A 22,451-nucleotide genomic window follows, 5' to 3' on the forward strand; every position below is an offset into this window, starting at 1 on the left:
AGACAAGATTATTTTTATATTGGCAATCGAAAATATTTATATTGTAATAAATGGATAAATATTTTGTATTAAAAAATATATTTATAAATGTCCTGTTATGTTTTACTTTTATTATTTGTATGCATAATAAATGAAAATATGAAATTCAGAATAATTTTTAAGAGTTTGCAAATTTCATTTAAAAAAGTATAATATATTAATATAAAACCTGGTTGAAGGCTAGGCAAAATAAAGCCAAAGTGCCGCAAAAATAAGGTATATGGAGCAGAGTTGTACAAAAGATCTTCTTTGAAGATTTTTGAGCGAGATCTAGCTCAAAAATTTGAGCAAGATCTTTGAAGATCGTAAAATTTGAAGATCTTTTATTTTTTAAAAATTTTGTGTAACGATCTTCAAAAATCTTCATGATATTTATTTTTTTACCCCTTTATTAAAAGCCCAGATGTTTTTCAATTTTCATCAAGGCAGGAGGAGAGGTATAAAACATAAAAGAAATATTATATTAATAAAATTGAAAAAAAAATAAATATCATGAAGATCTTTGAAGATCGTTACACAAAATTTTTAAAAAATAAAAGATCTTCAAATTTTACGATCTTCAAAGATCTAGAACTTTTTATTTTGAGCAAATGTACAAACCCTCCATAAAATTTTTATAGTTGAGCCCCTTGAGATTGTATAGGCTAGTGACGCCCCTGGGTTTTATATTTTCAGACCTGGCCTGAAAAATATATTATAATTATATTTAATTTATATAGATGACGATTTAAAATATTCATCCCGTCCCGAAAAATTTTTTAAACCCGTACCAGGTAATTTTTAAAAGATTTTTAGGTTCAGACCCGGGTATATTAAAAAATTAAAATACGGCGGATTTAGAGCAGAGCCTGCAGGTCTCTGATAAATATTGACTATAGCTAAAAGCTAACCATGCCAATAATTAAATTTATTTAACAATTACCCTCGATGCCTAATTTTTTATAAGTTAACAATCGGTTTTTACCAACCTTGAAGATCAATATATCCAAAAATTAAAAAGGAATTGTTCAAAGAACTGAATAAGATAATGTAGTCTTTTTTAAAAAAATAAAATGAGTATAAGAACGTTTGCGCTAAAAAGGAACTTGGATGTCAAGCGATAAGAGACAGCAAAAATTAATTGCAAAATGCGAATAAAGATGCGCAGAAGTCAAGAAGATTAGTTGCCACCAAAGCAAAGCCAATGCTACTTTTTAGATAAAGAATTCACAAATTTTTGCTTAATTAAATGATTAATATATAAAATTTTTAATTAAATGATATTATACTAATTTATAAATATAATCTTTATTTAAATTATGATTTGTTACGTATTAAAATTATTACTATATAAAAATGTATAATTGATTTTTATAAAATTATAAGTTTCATCAATGCTGAGTATAGGAGACTCAAGAGATTGCAAAACTCTAAATTTAAAAAATTATTTAATTTTGTAGCGAGTCTAGAAATAGTTGAAGTTCGCTTTCAAGGATTTTCAAGGCTTTAGACAAATCTCCATAGCCTAAATCATTTCGAAAAAATAACGATTATATGCATATTTACTTGGCGATGTTATCTAATAAATTTCAGTTTGATTAATATTGAAAAGAATTTTAATGTGAGATCTTATCATTAATAACTCTCATTATAAAAAATAAGATACGTCACAATAAATACACTTGCCAGTATCATTCTATATAATTTTTAATAATATGTAACATTAAAAAAATAAATAATTCTTTATAATTGATTATATTTAATAAAATATAATAAATAAATAAATAAATATGAGTGATAATATTTTTTTGAGATGTGGAGTTATTGTAAACTAGTAGAGTCGCTTTGCATTGAATGTGGATCTATTTTTGATGATTTTGAAGCGTTATTCATTTGATGATTATTTAAGGCTAAGTCTAAAAATAATTTATTAAAACAATTTTAAAAAATCATCATAAGATATAAATCTTAGTCTTAATATATATATTATTTGTGAACAACCTTTACCATATTTCACGCACAGCTCATTTAAAAAAAATTTACTTTGCATGACCCCAATCATTTTATGTTCCGGCACTTTTTAAAAAGAAAATTTGAATAATTTTGATGTAAATTGTTTCAAAGGAAAATTTAAAAAAAAAATGAGGATTAAATAAATAAAAAGCTCCATTTTTATGATTTTTCATTTTATTTATACTTAATTTATTTGAATAATTTAGAGTATTTAGTTATTTGTATTTCAAATTTCTAATAAATATTAAATATAAATACTTTTAGTTTCTATTCATATTATATAAAAAATTTATGCAAAAATTCAATTTATTCTGATATTAATTTTGTTATCTGAGTTAGTTAGAAAATAATCAAGAATAGTATTTGTTTCATCCTATTTTATTTACAACATTCATAATGAAAATGAAAGGAATTAAAATTTTTGAAGATGATATAGACACAAGATTTTACCTAATCTAGTTCTATGAGTTAAGATAGTATGATGTTTATAAGATATTTTTCGCAGAATATATAGAAAAGTCTCTACATTCCTTACATGTTTAGACAGGGAGTACTTCAAAATATTTTCCAAAATTAATGTTCTATTAAATTAAAATTTGGTGTCTGTGATATAATTCTAAAATAAAAAAAATACCTATAAATTTTTAAATGTGGTATTATTAACATAAATTGCTATTGGTAATTAAAAATCGATTTCTAAAAAGTATTTGCATTTAAATATTTAATATTTTTATGTGGGTATTTTTAGTATTTATATGATACATTATTTTAAAAGGTATTTGCATTTGAATTCAAATACCTTTTTTGGAAGGTATTTTTATTTATATTGAATAATTTTTTTTGAAAATTTCCCAGCCCTAAAATGCAACACATCTTTATGTCATAATATTTGTAATAAATAATTTTACAAATAGTTGGGTCAATATTTTAAAGTTCCATATCAAATTTTCCCAATTCGTTATGAGAGTTTATAAAAATTTACATGGTCCATTTTCAACAAAGGCATAGACTTTTTATCAGGGATCCAAACCGAAACTGAACCGTTAAACCGCTAAAACCGGTATTTTTATCGAACCTGAACCGAACCTAAACCGTTAAAAAAAATTCCAACCGAACCTGAACTGAACCGCTAAAATGCCTCTGAACCGGTTCGAGTTTCATAATTTTATGCTTATAAAATAATATGTAAGTTATTATTAGATTTCAATTATATTCGAATTAAAGATTATCATCAATCACATTTGATTGATAAGTGTCGGTCATAATTTTTATAAATTTTAGTATATTGTTATTTTACAACATTTTTTAAATATTTTAAGCTTAAAAATTATAATGCTTAGAGAAAAATTAAATCCAAAATATTAATATAAATGACACATCAAATCTGATATCATATTGGCAGTGCCGGCTACCCAAGTTAGTATGGAAAGATGTTTCAACAATTAAATTTATGCTATCTCCTTATAGATGTAATTTGGAGACAAATTTTAAAAATATATTAATTGTGCGGCTAAATAAAAAAAATTTAAGTAAAAAAAAATATATTGTTCATATTAAAATTAATCATTTATATATATTTTTATATTTATAAATTAAATATTATTTTATAATGTGCAATTAATAAAAGTGTTTTTTAAATTAATGATAAAATAAAAAAATATTTTCCCAAAACATAATTCGAATGTAGGTTTGAATACAAAAGTGTTCAAACCAGTTTTTAGTGGTTCGAACCGAACCGATATTTTAATTTTTTACGAACCGAACCTGAACCGTTATTTTTTTACGAACTTGAACACGAATCGATATTCGTTTTGGTTTGGATCCCTGCTTTTTATTATCTGATAGATAATGCTTAGAATGATATCTAAGCAACTTATAGCTTATATTAAAATTGTATTTTCAGAAAACTTTTTCTATATCTTGACAAATAAAGAAAAAATATTTTAAAAAAATTTTCTTCAATAAAGTGAAAATGTTCCATATCCAAAAATAAAAGTAACTTTTTATTCGAAAATAAAAATATATAAGTTTTAAATGGATATGCAACATTTTAATTACAATGTTATTTCAAAAAAACGCGTTAATCGTTAAGTTAGAAAAACGGCCACGTCACCATTACTCGTTATGTGAAATAAAGGAACGCCATAAACGCGTTAATCGCTCTCTAAAAATACTAATATTGCATATAAATTTTCTTTTTATTAATTTTTTCCCATAGATAATAAAAATAAAATTATATAAAAATAATATAAACTGTGTTCCAATCAGAGACTTTCATGGGCTTAATATTATATTTTCTATTGGGGGGCCTAGGATTTTAATTTTTTTTAATAGGCTTGGGCCTAAATTTTTTAAATTTAAATTTAGATTATTTAAAACAATTGCTAAATAAAAAAATATTGCAATTTTTTTCTTCTAATAATAATTAAACAAAATGAATATCTAAATACACTTAAATATTGTTTATTATTAAATTTTTGGATATGGGCTTGGGCCGGGCATGGATTTTTCTTTTTGAAAATTATCATGGGTTTGTGCCAGGTTTGGAAACTTTAGTAAGCCTGGGCCTAAAAAAAATACTACTACCCTCGGCTGGACTTGATCAAAGAATTAAGGGCCATTAAGGTCCCCTGTTCCAATTGAACAGATTTCCTTTTTATTTTAGCAATAAATCTGTCAACTAATAAATAAAATTTTATAGATTGAGAGAGGGATAATTATCAATGTTTTCTGCAAATTTCATCAAATTCTATTAACTAGGTCCAAAGTTATGCACATTCAAAGTTGGACAAACAAAATTCGAACTTTCCAACATATAAAATTCATTTTTTTATTAAACGTTGCCATTAGCAAAAAACATGGAAACATCAATATTTAAAATTAATTTGTGTCAAATGTTGTACTTCAAAGCTGATGTTCAAAATGACCGGGATTAGCTAAAATTTATGTTCTTTGAAGATCTCGCCATTTTTTTGACCCTTGGATCGATAAAGATGAGCTCCGTGCAGTCAAGACATGATACCTCAACGAAACTATAAGGTCTTAAAGAAATTTGAAAGAGTAAGAAGCAACGATTGGCTGCAAATTGCTTTTTCTCATTGAAATTGCAATGTAAGCCCTATCATTTTGTATGAACCATATGAAATGAACTATCATGTGAGAGTAAGTTGTTTGAGGCAGGCGATCTTATTTGCGTTGGTAGCTCCTGGATTTTCTTTTTTTAAACATTTTAGTGGTAGCTCTTTATGGATAATCCAATGCACTTAAGTTTGCGAAATACCAGTTTGTTGGGATACTAACGAATTGTTGTGGGTGTCGGATCTAATAGAAGGAGAGCCTGAACTGAGGTCGGGGTTTAATGTTGAGTTCTATTTGGCTCCTCAATAAACATGTTCCATATTACAAGCTGTGTTTGGTCCACCACCATACCGTTTTTTGTTGATCTGGTAGCATCAATTTTTGCAATCAATCAATACTTTCTATTAGGAAATTCATTCAAAAACCTTCACTCTGTAATCTTTTTCTTGTCTTAAAATTTTAATTAAACTCAGGTCATCTTTATTGAAAACCATTTTTTTTAATTATTGTATTCTTAAATGTAAAGTTTAATTTAAAAAAAATAAAAAAAATTTTATATGTTAAAAAGTCCAAACTTTGGTTTTACAACTTTGAATGTGCATGACTTTGGACCCTGTTGATGAAATTTGCAGAAAACATTGATAATTTATCCTTCTCTCAATCTATAAAATTTTGTTGAATTAATTTTAGAATTGATAAATTTATTGCTAAAATAAAAAGGGTATCAGTTCAATTGGAATCTTTTTGTAATAATTTTTTTATTATTTTTAACAATTGATTTTTAAAATTTTGATCAGATAAACAAGAGTTGGTGTTCTACATAGCTTTTCAATTAAAATTATTTTTGAAATTTAAAAGAAATAATATTACAATAGAATATAATATATTTTTATTTTAAAAAAAGTTGAAGTAATTAGTAAGTAATGTTATTATCATTATTCAAAAAATAAACATGTTACTCTTTTTAAAAGAAGTAACAATTGGTATTCCTTTTTCTCAAAAAAAAGAAACACCATTAGTAACAATATTACTTTACAGCACTACTTGAAATTAACAAAAACAAAAAATAATATTTTGGTTTTGAAAATATAGCCATATTTTAAAAACACACGTGACTAGATATCTGTAATTCAATTGAATGATATGGAACTTAATAAAGTAATATTTTGCAAAATAACATTAATAAAAATAATTTAAATTAGTTTTGTCATTTTTATTATGGTTATGGATTATTATAGCATCAAATAATAGATTATTAAAAAAAATATTTTGTCAAAATGGGATATATTTACCCAATCACATATTAATATGGCTAGAGCCAAGAAAATTAATTATGTTTTTGAATCTTAAAATACTTTTTATATTCAAAAAATTGATTGTTTTGCAATTTCATATTATAAGAAATTGTGAATAACAATAATCTAAAAAAAATAATATTTAATTGTAATATAATTAATTTGATTTTTATTAGTCTAATAAAATATAAAAGTCAATGCTGAAAATTAATCTATAATAAATAATAATATTACTCATATTTGACATTTGATTAGATAAAATGGATAATTCCTCAAGCTTTTGAACTTTGATTATTAGCCATATAATATCTATATAATAATAAAATTTCTATATATAAAAAATATATATTAAAATAACCTCCAAACCAAGTTCCTGAAGGACTATACATTCTTAATTGGGTTGTATAAATTCCTGGAATTTCAGGAGCAATAAAATTTAAATTAAGATCCTGAAATTCATTTGGCATTAAGGAGTTTATCATAATTAAGGGATATTCAAGTATAATTTGATTTCCTGAGAAATATGATAATTGACAATTTATAGGCCAACTTACTTTTCCTTAATTTAATCAAATATTACAAAAATGTGCATAAAAATTAACCATCATTTAAAATTTTCCAATTTTTAGTAAAGGGCATGGATGGCAAAACAATAAATTCTTCGTCCGATAATTCTTGTTGAATAAATTTCATTGATAATTGTGAAAGTCTTACACCAGAGCAATTGTCAAAAAAATCTCCGATAGCTTGCTGAAGTTTCCTATTCAATTTTAAGTAAACACGATTTTAAAAAATCATACCAATTGTGCATCTCCAGCCAAAATATTGCATCATTTTTATCTAAGGTACATTTAGTTAGCTCTTGGAAATGTGATAATAATATATCTTTATCATTAGTTCGCAGACTATTCAATATAAAAGATAATTTGGTATCAATTTCTTGGTCAATCTCCATAACGAATGGATGATTATTAGGACCACACATCATATGACATAAACAATAAAATGTTATTTTAAATCTTTTTCAGATATATTAAGTTTTTTTGAGTCTTGAATTGAACTATCTTTTTGTCAAACAATTCATTTAAAAGGATCAAATTTCAAGCCCAATATTTTCAAAAAAGATCTTTTAAACTATCGATATATCTACAATTTAAACATTTTCACATAATATTAAAGGTTTCAATAGTTTGTAAAATAATTTGCAGCCTATAATTGGCAAAAAAAAAGTAATTGGCTAAAAATGGATATAACAGCCAAAGTTAAACAATAAGTTTGCTTAAAGACCACTAATAAATATGGCTGATACCCTCACCTAATCGGACTTTTCTTCTAAAAAAATTTTGAATAGACATATGATTTTGTTATTCCTAGGAGCAACGTCTATATATGCCAACCCCCATCTCGTTTATATATATATACTGTGGGAATCCACCTATCAATTAGATTTAGTATGTTTGAAAAATGTTATAACTTAATCGTAAACTGATATTAATGAAATATAATTATAAACTAAGGCTTTGCCCTAACCTGGCTTTTAGTCAGGGTGGGTTGGGCCTGGGAATCGCAAAGAATTAGAAAAGATGAATAAGAAAAGGAATTAATCAAAAATAGTGGTGAATAAAAAATAAAACTGGACTGGATCACAAATAGTCGGAAGTCAAAAGTTCAAAAATAAAAAATGGAATATAACATTGGTTGGTATGAGAATTGGATTAGTAAATTATAATTATATATTTCCATGGGATATTAAAATAAAAATGTATTTTAAGTGGATAATTTAATTATAAATGAAACTCATTTTTGAGGACAATGAAATAAAAATCACTAATTGATTTGTCTAAATTACAGATAAATTTTAATTAACATTTTATTTTGAAAAAAATAAAAGAAAATTTTATTTTCTATATTATTTTCTAAAATCACCTATGAATATAAAATCTAAATAATGGGCGTTAAAAACCCGCATTGCGCAGAGAGGCAAATTTTAAATTAGAGGCCTTAAATTTTAGATATAGATCCCCAAAAAATTATTCTCTTCCATTAGGGAGGGGGGCTATATTTTGAATTATCTTTCTTGTTTATAAACTAAAACTATTAAAAAAATAATTAAATATTCAATGATGATTTTCTATATCAGCAAAAAAAATAAATTCTAGTACATATATTAAAAATTAATAAAGTTTAACCACATCTAAAAAATCCAAATTTTTTGATTCGCTTTAAGCCTTTCTGCAATATCTCCCAACGTACTTTGCTCCAAAATTAAAATTGCATATCATGCATAATATTATTTGAATTTATTATATTATTAGGTCTCAAATTAAAAAAAAAGAATAAAACATATTGAAATTTCTCTATTTTATTTTTATTCATCGTTAAATATTTTAAATTTATTTCCTTTATAATATATATATCTAATAATAATTTGCAATCTTTCGTATGTAAAAAAATATTTTTCTCATATAATATGGTCTCATGCTCGTAGTCAGCAGAGGGAGGGAAATATCCCTGTGGTCAAAAATGTAAATTAGTTATAAAATCCTTTGATGAAATAAAAATCGCAATGTATCTCTATTTCAATGAAATTATATTCTATTTTAAATTATGTACCTTTTGAGTGCTCTTATGGAATATCAGAATGGCTTGAACCAAATATTTCTCCTGGAACAGATTTATAAGATTCAATATGACAGGCAATCTTATTGAAATGCACATATAAATTAAAGATAGGTATGGCCCGGCCCAAATTGGCTATTGGAAATTTGTTTTCATGCGCCCCTGCCCTTCCCATAAAGAAAAAGGACATAAATTAGCCTAACATCAGCTTTAAAAAATATTTTCGAAACTTCAGCCCGGACCGATCCGTTCAACCTTTCTTCCTGACCAGCAGGGCTAAGATAGCTGACCTCTAAAAAAATTATTTAATAATACATCTATCTTATACAATCTTTTTCAAAAAAATGATACTGATTTTTCAGAAATTACGAGATTCGTTTATATTATTGTTAAAAAAAATAATATTAATCAAAAATTCCATGAGGTATATATGATTGTTGAGGCTAAATCAAAGCTACATAAATTTGAGATAGCGATTCTCTACTTGCATTTAGATAAACTACCATATGCGTAGCCAGATGTGGGGGAGGGAGGCAAGGGATAATTCCCCCCCCCCTCCCCTTCAGAAATAAATCATTTTTTGTGAATATAATTTTAAGCTAATAAATAATATCCCCCTTAGTCCTCCCTCCACTCCGTGACTCCCAAAAATGTAAGCATATATCTTAAACAATAATTTGAAAGAAAAAATGTAAAAGTTGATATTTTTTTGTAAAACTATTAATCATAATTTATACATTTTTGGAAAAGAGCATTTATATATAAAAAAAAGTGCACTAAAAAGTTTTTTAAAAAATAGAATAGCCAAAGATAAGTCTTAAGAAAAAAGTAAAATGTATTATAATTATTAATAATAGATCCATAAAATTACTAAATAATATAATATATTAAATATAATTTTTTATAAAGTGACTAATTTTAATTTATTTATCTTGATAAAGTAAAATATAATTATAAAACTATTGATAAAATTAAATCATAAATTAAATAAAAAAATTAAAGCACAATAAAAACAGTGGAATATTATTTATCAATTATCATATGACAATCAAGTAATTTTTACCAATATAGAGAATTATATATTTTATAGAAAACTATAAAATATTGATATGGACATCAGAAAATATCTTTTAAAAACATTGTGGGATGAATAATTTGAAGATTAATTTTTAATATCATTTTTATTTAAAATAAATAGAATGCGTTAAATAATTGAATGCAAATTCCTATATTTATTATCAAGAACATTGATTAGTAAATTTTGTAAAATATTAACTTTAATATATTCTCTAACTGTCAAATATGTCTGTAAAAGGGGAATTTTACCTAGTATTTTGTAACTAATTCTAAATAATATAGGAATATCAACTATATGTCTAATTACTTTTTATAAATAAATAATGTATATACAAGTAATTTATAATATTATATAAATTAATAAAAATATATTTTATATTTGTTCCAGGCTTATTTTTATTAAAATTAACCTCCTATCTTGTAAAGATATTTTATGACTATATATAGACCAGAGTTGTACATCTGCTCAAAATAAAAAGATCTTCAAAGATCTAGTAAAATTTGAAGATCTTTTATTTATAAAAAAATTTGAGCAACGATCTTAAAAGATTGAAGATCGTAAAATTTGAAGATCTTTTATTTTTTAAAAATTTTGTGTAACGATCTTTGATCGCTGCGATCAACGATCTTCAAAGATCTTCATGATATTAATTTTTTACCCCTTTATCCAGATGTTTTTCAATTTTATTAATATAATATTTCTTTTATGTTTTATACCTCTCCTCCTGCCTTGATGAAAGAAAAAAATAAATTTTTTTTTTAAAAAAAATATTGACACAGCATGTTTCTAAAATTTTTGATGGCTTTATTATTAGATTGCAAAATATTAAAAAAAGAGTGCCTACAAGAATATTTTTTTTGAATGATATAAGAGTTTTTAATATTATCATTGAAAAGTGAAATAATTTTTATTTATTTGAATTGTAAAAAAAATATTTAAAAATTTCTTGAAAAGCTTCCTTTTCTTCCGAAATTTTTTAAAAAAAATATAAATATATAAATAATTATAAAAAATTAATTTTTGCTGGCTTGCTTGTAAAATTTTTTTAATCGGGTTCGAGCCGGGAAACATTTTTTAAAAATTTTGGGTTGGGCTTGAAAAATTAGGCCCTATGCAGATCACTATAATACATTATTATAATATATTTTCCTCTCGCTAATTAATAAGTAATTACTATGTTTAATATAACACATTTGCATTTTATATATCCAGTAATAAATTTTTATTTCATTTTTTTTATATTTTTAAATCAAAATATAAATCTTTTGTGAGTTTTAAAAATAATTTCCGTTATTGAAAAAAAGGAATCAAAAAAACAGACCGGTCTATGGGTTTAGGAAACTTTCTTAGAAAGTGTGTCAGCATACCCTGGCTTAATAAATTAGTATCGCTATGCCAATTCCCCTTACTACTAGTTCAGAATGAGGTGCTAACTTTCTTTTAATTTCATCGCTATTTTTTAATATTGATTTTTTAAATAATTTTAGAAATGTATCTATTGGACATATATATTTGATAACATTAGTTCCTAAATTTGATTGAGATAATTAGAATACTTTTGGATATTCGTATTATTTAAAAGGGGGGGTGTGCCTATTCTAAAGTCAAAATATAGTATAATTTATAATATCAATTTATACTTTTTATCTTTTATTAATTAATAAAGTTTAATAATTATTATTAAGGATAATTTATCTTAATGAGGGTCTAAACCCCGGGTCTGTGCTCAGAGCTGGTTTGGTCGATTTTTAGACCCAAACCTCGGGTCTGGTTTTATACAACCAACCAATTAACAACACTTTAATATTAAGTAAAAGTCATGCTTTTACTATTTACAACGATATAAAAGCAAGTTGCGATTTTAAAAATAAAAGTAAAACAAAATTAACACTTTCCCAAGATGTCTAGGAAATGTCATAAAAACCACCAATAAAATCAGAATGATATGATATATTTGTCATTAGTTATTTTTTAAAATAGTTTACCAAAGAATTTTTTCTTCTAAGAGATATACTTCAAAATTTATGAATAATTTACCTCTTGTTTGATAATTAATTTTTTTTACTTTATATACTCTAACTCAACGCATTTTTAAATCTTTCTATTTCTTTTAAAAATATTTTAAAAACGGCAAATCCAGTCAATTATATAGATGGCACAAAAGTTTGGACATCTATCAGCGAATTGGCGAGGTTTAGGTTAGGTCATATTAATTATAGCATGCCGAGCCAAAGTGTTTATCAAATTCGTATATACTATAATTATATTTTTGTGTATTATATTTTGATGTTTATAAAATGAGATTATTGTACATTTTTAAAAAATTTTAATAAAATTTTAATATTAGATTGAAGAAATAATTTAAATATTTTTTATAAGCATTTCTAATTCTAAAAATCGGACGTTTTTGGCCAATTTGTTTGGATAACGTTATATGAAATCACTAGGTTTTATTTCGTTTATTTTCTGTAAATTGTTATATGCTAATGAAAATTAGTTTCCTTATAAGTGTCATCTTGAAACATTATATCTGTTTATAATTTTTTTTGCAAAAAATTATATATTTTTTTTATAAGCTTTAGCAAAATTTTCAAATCGAATCGAATATTCGACGAATCGAAACGAATAATGATTTTATTATTCGTACGAATACTAATAACGCAATTATTCGATTCGTATTTTCGAATCGAATACGAATAATAGTATTATTCGATTCAATTTGTTTTTTTGTAGGCCTACTTAAAACAAGTATGTGTCTAAAGTAAAATTAATTTTGATTTTTTTCAATATTTCAAAAGTTTTGGTTAAGCCTTACATCCTATATATATAAATATTTTATTTTGTGTTTAAATTAATTGTCATTTTAAAATTAGTATCCCTTCACCTTGTAAAAATAAAATTTCATTAAAATAATTTTTTTTATTTATTCAAATAAAAAATAAGACATGATATAAAATTTTTAATTACAAATATTCAAATAAATATTTTATTTTATTAAAATAAAAATCAAAATATAACGTTGTTTAATAAATTTTTATTAAGCTTGATTAATAAAATATCGTTTAAAGTAGATTTGTCCAATCTGGTTCGTAAAGGCGTTACGATCAATCCTAGGGCACTGAAGGATCTTTCAACCGACACTTGAGAACAAGGAGCAGCTAGAACTACTCGAGAGAGGGTATATAATTCAGGATCTTGATATTTTTTGGATTGCCAATACTGCAAAATATTTTGATCAGATGGCAATTTTTGGCCATATATTAAACCATTTATTTTGATCTTCATATCGATACTTTCAATATTTTGGTATAGGAGCATTCGCGCTTTCTCGCTCCAAATATAAATCCAGCCTGGTTTTTTTAGAACTGATAGGAATAACAGGAGAGCCAATCAGAGATTGATTGTCTTTTGGCTTATTAAAGATTTGAATTTGTCTCCACGTAGACATCAGATGGTCTTAAAATAAATTTTTTTATGTTTAATTTAAAGTCAAATATTATAAATTTACCCTAGCCTGTAATTTATCGTATTCAGATGGATAGATTCCATTTTGATAATTAAATCTGGGATCCATGTAGATCCCACTTCTAAATACATTATTATCGAATAAATATTTCTGACGGTTATCCAAACATTTTATCAACTCATTAGAGAATTCGTTATTGATTTCCTCTAAATCTAATTTGCATTCCAGCCAGAGTTTAAAAAAATCCCCTATGGTACAAGATTTTTCTTGTAATTTTATTGTACATGTATTAGCCGGCGATAATACTGTGAGATATGTTTGAATTCTATCCCACAGTCGCGAATTAATAAATGTTTCAGAATTTATTTGCCCCATTTTAATGTAAAAAATTATATTATCATTCAGATTTTTTAGCATTCTATAGGTGCTATTCCACCTAGTGACAGTGTCCAACACTGGTTTATTTAGTGTATATAAATTTTTATATTTTTGTGATTTAAATAATTTAAGAATCGATCTTATTTCATCTAGGTCCTCCTTAATAAATTTTTTTATAAAATCATTAACCCCTAATTGAATTGTATGGGCACAACAACGCACACAAATCAGCCCAAATGATTTTCTTAGATCATTTATTTCCAAGTCATCATTTATTTCATCTTCATCATCGTGTTGAAGATCATCTTGATTTTGATTATGTATAATATACTCCTCAGACGAATCACTATCATTTATATTTGAAATAGGGCTGTCATTTGCCTGGGCGATCTCTTTATCATTTAGAGAATCGTTAATTATTTGCGATGAAGACTCATTATCATTCATTTGGGACAAATTTTCTGAGAAGGCATCTTCATAAAGATCAAGATGAATAATTAGCTGTTCTTCGGCTATCATTTCAACGGTTTTAACCATATTAGCACCATTGTCAACTGTTATACTGTATATTTGGCTCAAACATATATTTTACTGTTTTAATAAATTATCTATTTCTTCCTTTAAATTAGACGCCGTGTGCGCCTTTACAATTTCTAACAAACCCAAAGTTCGAATTTCGATCTTATCATCCATAATAAATTGGGCATTAACCCCCAACACTGATTTTTGAAATCTTGTGGCAGTATCTATCTTCAAAGAAATGAGCATATTTTTTAGTTGTTGCATTATCTGGCATCTTATTTCTGACGCAGCATATTTTATTTTATCAATTACGATATGTTTGTTTATAGTCATATTCAACGATTGGACTATTGGATCTAATAATAGCCTGAATGATTCATATGTTACTAAATTAATTGGCAAGTTGTTAATGGCAATTAATCCCACAACCGATTCGTAAACCTAATTTATTTTTTAAAAAAATAATAAGATATTTAAAATTAATAATTATTTTAGAACCCTGCAAAATTCAACTTTCAGGTCAAATCAGATTCAAAAATACCTTTTATATTTTATTTGGTAATCAATCAGATAGATTTTTATAGAATAGATGAAAATTATAGTTTTAATTCAATTTAAAATTGAAAAAAAAAAGTGAAAACGAAATTATTTTCTGTGGGATTTTTTTTTCAGGGGAATTATTTTCATAGGGAATTTTTTTCAGGGGAGTAATCTTCCGGGGATTTTTCTTCACGGGGAATTATTTTCCATAACTTTTACTTAATATTAAAGTGTTGTTAATTGGTTAGTTATATAAAACCAGACCCGAGGTTTGGGTCTAAAAATCGACCAAACCAGCTCTGAGCACAGACCCGGGGTTTAGACCCTCATTAAGATAAATTATCCTTAATAATAATTATTAAACTTTATTAATTAATAAAAGATAAAAAGTATAAATTGATATTATAAATTATACTATATTTTGACTTTAGAATAGGCACCCCCCCCCCCCTTAAATAATACGAATATCCAAAAGTATTCTAATTATCTCAATCAAATTTAGGAACTAATGTTATCAAATATATATGTCCAATAGATACATTTCTAAAATTATTTAAAAAATCAATATTAAAAAATAGCGATGAAATTAAAAGAAAGTTAGCACCTCATTCTGAACTAGTAGTAAGGGGAATTGGCATAGCGATACTAATTTATTAAGCCAGGGTATGCTGACACACTTTCTAAGAAAGTTTCCAAGACCCATAGACCGGTCTGTTTTTTTGATTCCTTTTTTTCAATACCGGAAATTATTTTTAAAACTCACAAAAAAAAAGATTTATATTTTGATTTAAAAATATAAAAAAAAATGAAATAAAAATTTATTACTGGATATATAAAATGCAAATGTGTTATCTTAAACATAGTAATTACTTATTAATTAGCGAGAGGAAAATATATTATAATAATGTATTATAGTGATCTGCATAGGGCCTAATTTTTCAAGCCCAACCCAAAATTTTTAAAAAATGTTTTCCGGCTCGAACCCGATTAAAAAAATTTTACCAGCACAGCCAGCAAAAATTAATTTTTTATAATTATTCATATATTTATATTTATTTTAAAAAATTTCCAAGGCACTACCCGACCTGGCCGGAATTTTTAAAAATTTTTTTTAGAACCGACAAAGCCCAAACCCAATTTTTTTAAAATATGGGTTTAGCACATCTTTACTATTATATAATATGCAACACTACCTACACTCTCATTGGAAACGGTTATAATTTTATTTTTTTTAAAAAATTTTGAAAGAAAAGGAACCTTTTCAATAAATTTTTAAATATTTTTTAAAAATTATTTCACTAACTCTTATATCAATCAAAATAAATATTCTTGTGGGCACTCTTTTTTTAATATTTTGCAATCTAATAATAAAGCCATCAAAAATTTTAGAAACATGCTGTGTCAATATTTTTTTTTAAAAAAAATTTATTTTTTTCTTTCATCAAGGCAGGAGGAGAGGTATAAAACATAAAAGAAATATTATATTAATAAAATGAAAAACATCTGGGTAAAGGGGTAAAAAAATAAATATCATGAAGATCTTTGAAGATCGTTTTACACAAAATTTTTAAAAAATAAAAGATCTTCAAATTTTACGATCTTCAAAGATCTAGATCTTTTAAGATCGTTGCTCAAATTTTTTTATAAATAAAAGATCTTCAAATTTTACGATCTTCAAAGATCTTGCTCAAATTTTTGAGCTAGATCTCGCTCAAAAATCTTCAAAGAAGATCTTTTGTACAACTCTGATATAGACTAAGGTAACATGCCGAAGGCCGGGGAAAACGGGCCGAAGGCCCGCCCAAAATAGATTCTGGTGGCGAAGCCCCCAGTATTTTTTAAATTCCCCCCTTAGGAAAATCTTGGCTACACCTATGTAAACCACTACCCCAATATTAACATTGATTTGATTAAGAATGACAACTAAATAGTTATCTTTATACATAGATATTTTTTTGACCGATTAAAATTATCTGTGATTCGTTATAACTCAAATCTATTTGAAAATATTACCCCCAATCGGTCTAAAGATATATTAATGTTTGATGTATTGAAATAATTAAATATCTGGCCCATCTTTATTCAGAGGATATTAAGGTAATTGAGAGTCAATTAATTTTAGAAAATCCTGGTAGAAAATAATAATTCTAATAGATTATCTTCCAAGAATGTCATGGAAGCATCACGTACTTAAAAATATATTACAGATTTTTCTAAATATAAAATAACTGTAATAGTAAACTAATAAGTGCAAGCTCAAATGAGAGGACATATTCATCAACGGAGAATAAAATTCTATCTCAGGAGTATGCCACAAGAAAATTAAATGTATAGATGAGCTATATTTAATATGCATAAATATTTGATTCCTAGTGCGAGGCGCCTAGATTAAAAATTAACAATAAGATATCCCCCTCTTTCAGAATAAAAAAAGGTGTGAAACAAGGATGCACACTTTCACCTTTCTTGTTCAATATTATAATGTATAAAATCATAAAAAAAGCCCTGGGAGCTGCAAATCTAATAGATATGTGTTCAAATGTTAGAATAAGTGTGGAAAATCGAATAATATCTTATGCTGATGTTATCGCCATAGTGTCTACAAGTGTTGAATAAACAAAAATTATCTATACTTATTAGAAACATTAAGTTTGAGATTGGGTCTAAAAATAAACTTTAATAAAACTTTTATTCTTCCTTCCCCAAATGCCGCCTAAAATTTAAATTATACAATTGGAGAAAACGTGATTAAAATAGTAGATTAAATAAAATATTTAGAAGTTATGCTTGACAATAGAGGATGCTGTAAAGAAGAGTTGAAAATTAGAATACAAAAAGCGAGAGGGGCGTTTTATAAATATATGAAAATTTGGAAAACGAAAGAGATTTCTGTGTACACCAGACTAAGAATTTTCAACTCTACTATAATTCCTATATTATTATTTGGTGGGGACTTATGGGAAATTAATAAAACAGAGAATAGAAGACTACAATCATTCATAAATAACTGCCTCCGAATTATAAATGGCATCTTTTACCCAAAAGTAATATCAAATAATAATTTATGGAGAATATCAAAACATACTCCAATTCATATTACATTAAAGAAACGTCGTATTCAATTCCTAGCTCACATCATAAGAAACTCGGACCATAATCTAGTTCACGATGCCATTACATGGCTCTACACTTATAATAGGAAAGAATACACAAAATATAAATCTTTATGGTATTATAAACTATAAAAGATGTAATGGAACTAAACTTAAATATGAAACAATTTATCAAGTAAAACAACTGTAAAAATTCCACCAAGAAACTCTTCAGAATTAAAGATAAATATTTTAAATGAAAAATATCTGGGCTTGATTAAAATTTATAACGTTAATCTCAACTAGTATTTTCTAAACCTTTTCAGGACAACCCGAAATGGAATTGGTATGCTCTTTAAATTTTTTTTTTATATAATGAATTCACGGCTTTAATTAAAAAAAAATTTAAATTTAAAATCAGCCACAGCCCACCTTTAAAATACTGAAGTTATACTGCTGTTCTTGGGCATAGGCTCTTTTTTTTAAAGTCTATGGACGTCTGTAACATTTTTCGAAATGTTGCGCGTACAAGTACTTGCGGCTTGCCCACAAACGTGTAGAGGGCTCCTCATATTTTTTTTTTAACTTTACACCCCAATTAAGTTATGTTCTAATTAGATGGAAATGAGGAAAACTAGCATAGCTCTGCTGTTGTTTATTCAACGTCAGAGGGCATATGCGCTATATATCACGGACGGAAATTTCCATTTATGAATAATATTTTGATTAACTTTTTATAAATCTTCATATATTCCTTTAACTTTATTTTACTTAAATCTATGTCTAAATAAGAATCACTCTCCGACAATTATACCCGGTTTTATTAAAAGAATACCTATGAACCTTGTTTACTCCTAAGAATAGTAAATTAAGTTATCCAGAGTAGCTCTATGAAGCCTATTCTATTTGTATATTTATTTTCTAATGCATTTCTATTTTTATTATTATTTAGAATGTCTATTTTTCTATTATATTTACTTCTTCCTCCGAATAGCCCGTTAATAATGACGGAGAATGAGATGAGAATTTTATTCGTTTTTTTAAGAAAGATGTTACCTTTTATTTAAAAATCATATCCAATTTATATTATTTTTAAACCCCCCTCCCCTCCCCATTTAGTTCAAGTCCAACCAATATCATTGAGTTTAACCCATTAGGACTAAGAGTGGAAACTATTTTTTGAGTCAAAATATATTTAAATGAGCTTTTACCCAATATCAAAATTCTTTGTAAATAGGTTACATAAGACTAACATTTAACATTAAAAATTTTCAAGAAAGGTCCATGCTCATAATATTTGGAAAAAATTTCCAAGCGTCCAAGACCTTATAATTTTAAAAAAATTTCTCAAGCCTAGCTCAACCCATAATAATTTTGAAAATTTTTTCCTAGCCCGGCCCATATTAATTTGTAAAAGATATTCCCAAGTCAGGTGCAAGCAAATATTAATCTTGAGGAATATTTACCAAGCCCAGTCCAACCCATATTAATTTTCAAAACTTTTTCCCAAACCCGGAGATAGTTAAATTTCTAAATAATTTATCATCACATGAAGGGTGTTAACTCCTTTTATCAAAAAATTTGATAAGGGTTATCTATATCTTTATGTTAAGTACAAAAATTCTGTCTATTTAAATTACAAAAATGCCATTCAATACTAATGAAACCTATATGCAATTTATTTATATATTTTTTAAGAAATTTGTTTTTCTTGCCATATAAATTTAGGTAATTTTTTAAAAAAATGAAGAAGATTAATTATTATTTTGTGTGTCTGATAAAATTAAGAGCAAATCCTTTATGACATTTTAGTTTTTGATGGAAAAAGCGACAAAATAAATCTGGGCAGTCGTCTGCAGAGAATAATTAATGTATAATATCATCCCATTTAGGGTTGTAGGTGAAAGTAATAATGAATAATGACGGATTACCAAAGCAGTGTACAACACCCATTGCGTCCTCATAAAGCTGAGACCTTGGGCTACTGATAAAAGAAGAACGCAAAATGATATTTCTGCCAAAGTGTCAGTTTTGGTATCCCCCTCTAAAATAGAATCATGAACTACATTGTCAACTCAACCATAAAACGGTCGTAAGTAATGTTATAAAGGCCAACAAAACTACCGCATATTTTCCCATTAATAATGTTAATGAAATTGGCCGCACTACACATTCATGTTTGAACATCCCTCTAAATATTCATGAACGTTCCTCAGGGAATCGGATAAAGTATTATTTATATTAACTCCTAGTGAGGTGAATGAAAATGGAATTAAATGCTTATATTTGTTAAAAATTAGGCAGAGGTGACATAGGGATTGTGGTAGTGGTGATAGAAATATCATTAGGAGGCAACTGGGTGCATATATAATAAACATATAGATATAAAACATTAGATAAAAAACAAAATAAACCTCCAGAGGAGTTCACAGTTCCTTATTATAATTTTATAAGGTAGGATTAAAATAAAATACCATTCGGAGAGTCCAATTGGCAAATTAAAAAAAAATAGGAACCTTGTGAATAGATATAGAATAATTTAAATAATATAAATACCAAAGTATGTATTTTGTTTTGGAATAAATGTAAAATCCTAAAGATAGAAAACCCCGTTTTGTCTTTTTTATTAAGTTATACAAAAAAATTAGTAAGAATAAAAAGGAGTATTGTTAAAAAGGTAGGATCCTTAAGAATAAATATATAATTTTAATTGAATAAAAAAAATATTGTGATATATATATCGATTTTTAGGATAGATATAAAATTATTTATAATAAAAATAATGTACTTATTTTTTGGTGAGTTATACAAAATAATCAGCATGGAGAATAGAGCAATTGTGGATCTGACAAAAGGCAAGCTTTTAAAAAAGTAGGATCCTTAAAAATTTATATTAATTTAGTTAAATACTAAAAATAATATACTTTGGATATTTTTCTGTTAGTTAGAAAAAATATTCATCAGAGATAAAAGGACATATTGTGCGGCCCGGCAAAATGGATAGCTTTAAAAATACGTAGAATGCTTAAAATAGATATATAAATTTATTTAAATAATAAAAAATATACTAATTGTAAATGGAAAGAAAATAGGGAAATTAAAAGGGAAAGGAAGCTAAAGAGAAAGAAATAGGAAATTAAAAAGTTTGAGAAAGGTGAAGATAATAAAAGAAATTAAAAGGAAAGGAAAATAGAATAGTTTTTTAAAATTTTTTATCAGGCTGATTTTTCACATATTATTTAAGACTATTGTTAAAATAATTAATGTTAATGAGATCTTCAATAATGATATATATGTTGTAGGCGTAGCATAGCCAGTCTACATTTTGTACTGGTATTTGTGATGTCATTAATTAGTAGATTGAAAATGGGGAGTGGCACATCCTTGTTTTATACCACATTTTTGTTTAAAAAAAGATAGGGTTAATCTTTTGTGTTTTGAAACTATTTTCATAATAATTTTGAATGTGTGTAGCTGGAATGGGAAAGTTTAAATTATTGATGTTATACTTTTTGTAAACTAAGAGTGTATGATGATTGTTTGATTAGTAAAAACTCATTTTTATATATTAAAAATATTATTTACCCTTACTTTGCTTTTCTTCTCAAAATAAATATGGGAAGAATTAATAATTGAATGATATTTATTTTTTGATATCAACCCTTGTAAAAACTCATTTTAATAAAAAATAATAATTTACCAGGATAATAGTTGCTTAATCAGCATCTGTACAATCATTAAGAGAGGTTAAGACAGGGCTTGTTATCTAAAATATAAACATAAGAATAGTTTTAAAAATATTAATGTATTAAACCTGAAGAGGAATCAATATTAGGTTCAACTCTCTAGAAAGAGTCGGAATATCATCAGAAGCTAAAATTGATGTATTTTAAATGTAAAAAAAATATAAGCATTTATAATTTAATTTACTTGAAAGAATCGAATGATATTTATTTTTTGATATTAGCCCTTGTAAAAACTCATTTTTTGGAAAATAAGTGTGTATGATTGTTTGATTTGTAAAATCAATTTTTATAAATAAAAAATATGAATTACCCTTTCTTCTCAAAATGAATATGGGTTGAATTAATAATTGAATGATATTTAATTTTTGATATCATAAATTAAAAATATTATTTACCAGTAGTTGCTTTTTATTTGAGTCTTGCTTTCTTGGATTTTCTTCACAAAATATTTCACCTATAAAAAAAGTAAATAAATAAAATTTTTTATAAATTATAAATATTATTTACCAGGATATAATAGTTGCTTTTTATTTGAGTCTTGCTTTTATAAAAATAAAAAAAATTAATAAAAATAAATAAATACGTAGCGATGACATGACGTAGTGA

The 22,451-nt window shown here is 25.6% G+C and overlaps 1 protein-coding gene across 1 annotated transcript; it reads right to left on the reverse strand.

Annotated features, from left to right (window-relative positions):
• Positions 1-1,359: 1,359 nt before the first annotated feature.
• On the reverse strand, positions 1,360-7,379 carry LOC135926593 (protein ILRUN-like). Its single transcript, XM_065462519.1, has 5 exons — positions 7,205-7,379; positions 7,007-7,164; positions 6,763-6,963; positions 6,639-6,713; positions 1,360-1,934 (listed from the first exon to the last, which is right to left on the reverse strand). The coding sequence occupies exons 1-5, from the start codon at positions 7,357-7,359 to the stop codon at positions 1,840-1,842; spliced, it is 684 nt and encodes a 227-aa protein (XP_065318591.1). The 5' UTR covers positions 7,360-7,379; the 3' UTR covers positions 1,360-1,839.
• Positions 7,380-22,451: the final 15,072 nt, after the last annotated feature.

Source organism: Gordionus sp. m RMFG-2023, chromosome 3, assembly GCF_954871325.1.
Source record: "Gordionus sp. m RMFG-2023 chromosome 3, tfGorSpeb1-WG-v2, whole genome shotgun sequence".
In the NCBI taxonomy this organism is placed as follows: domain Eukaryota; kingdom Metazoa; phylum Nematomorpha; class Gordioida; order Chordodea; family Parachordodidae; genus Gordionus; species Gordionus sp. m RMFG-2023.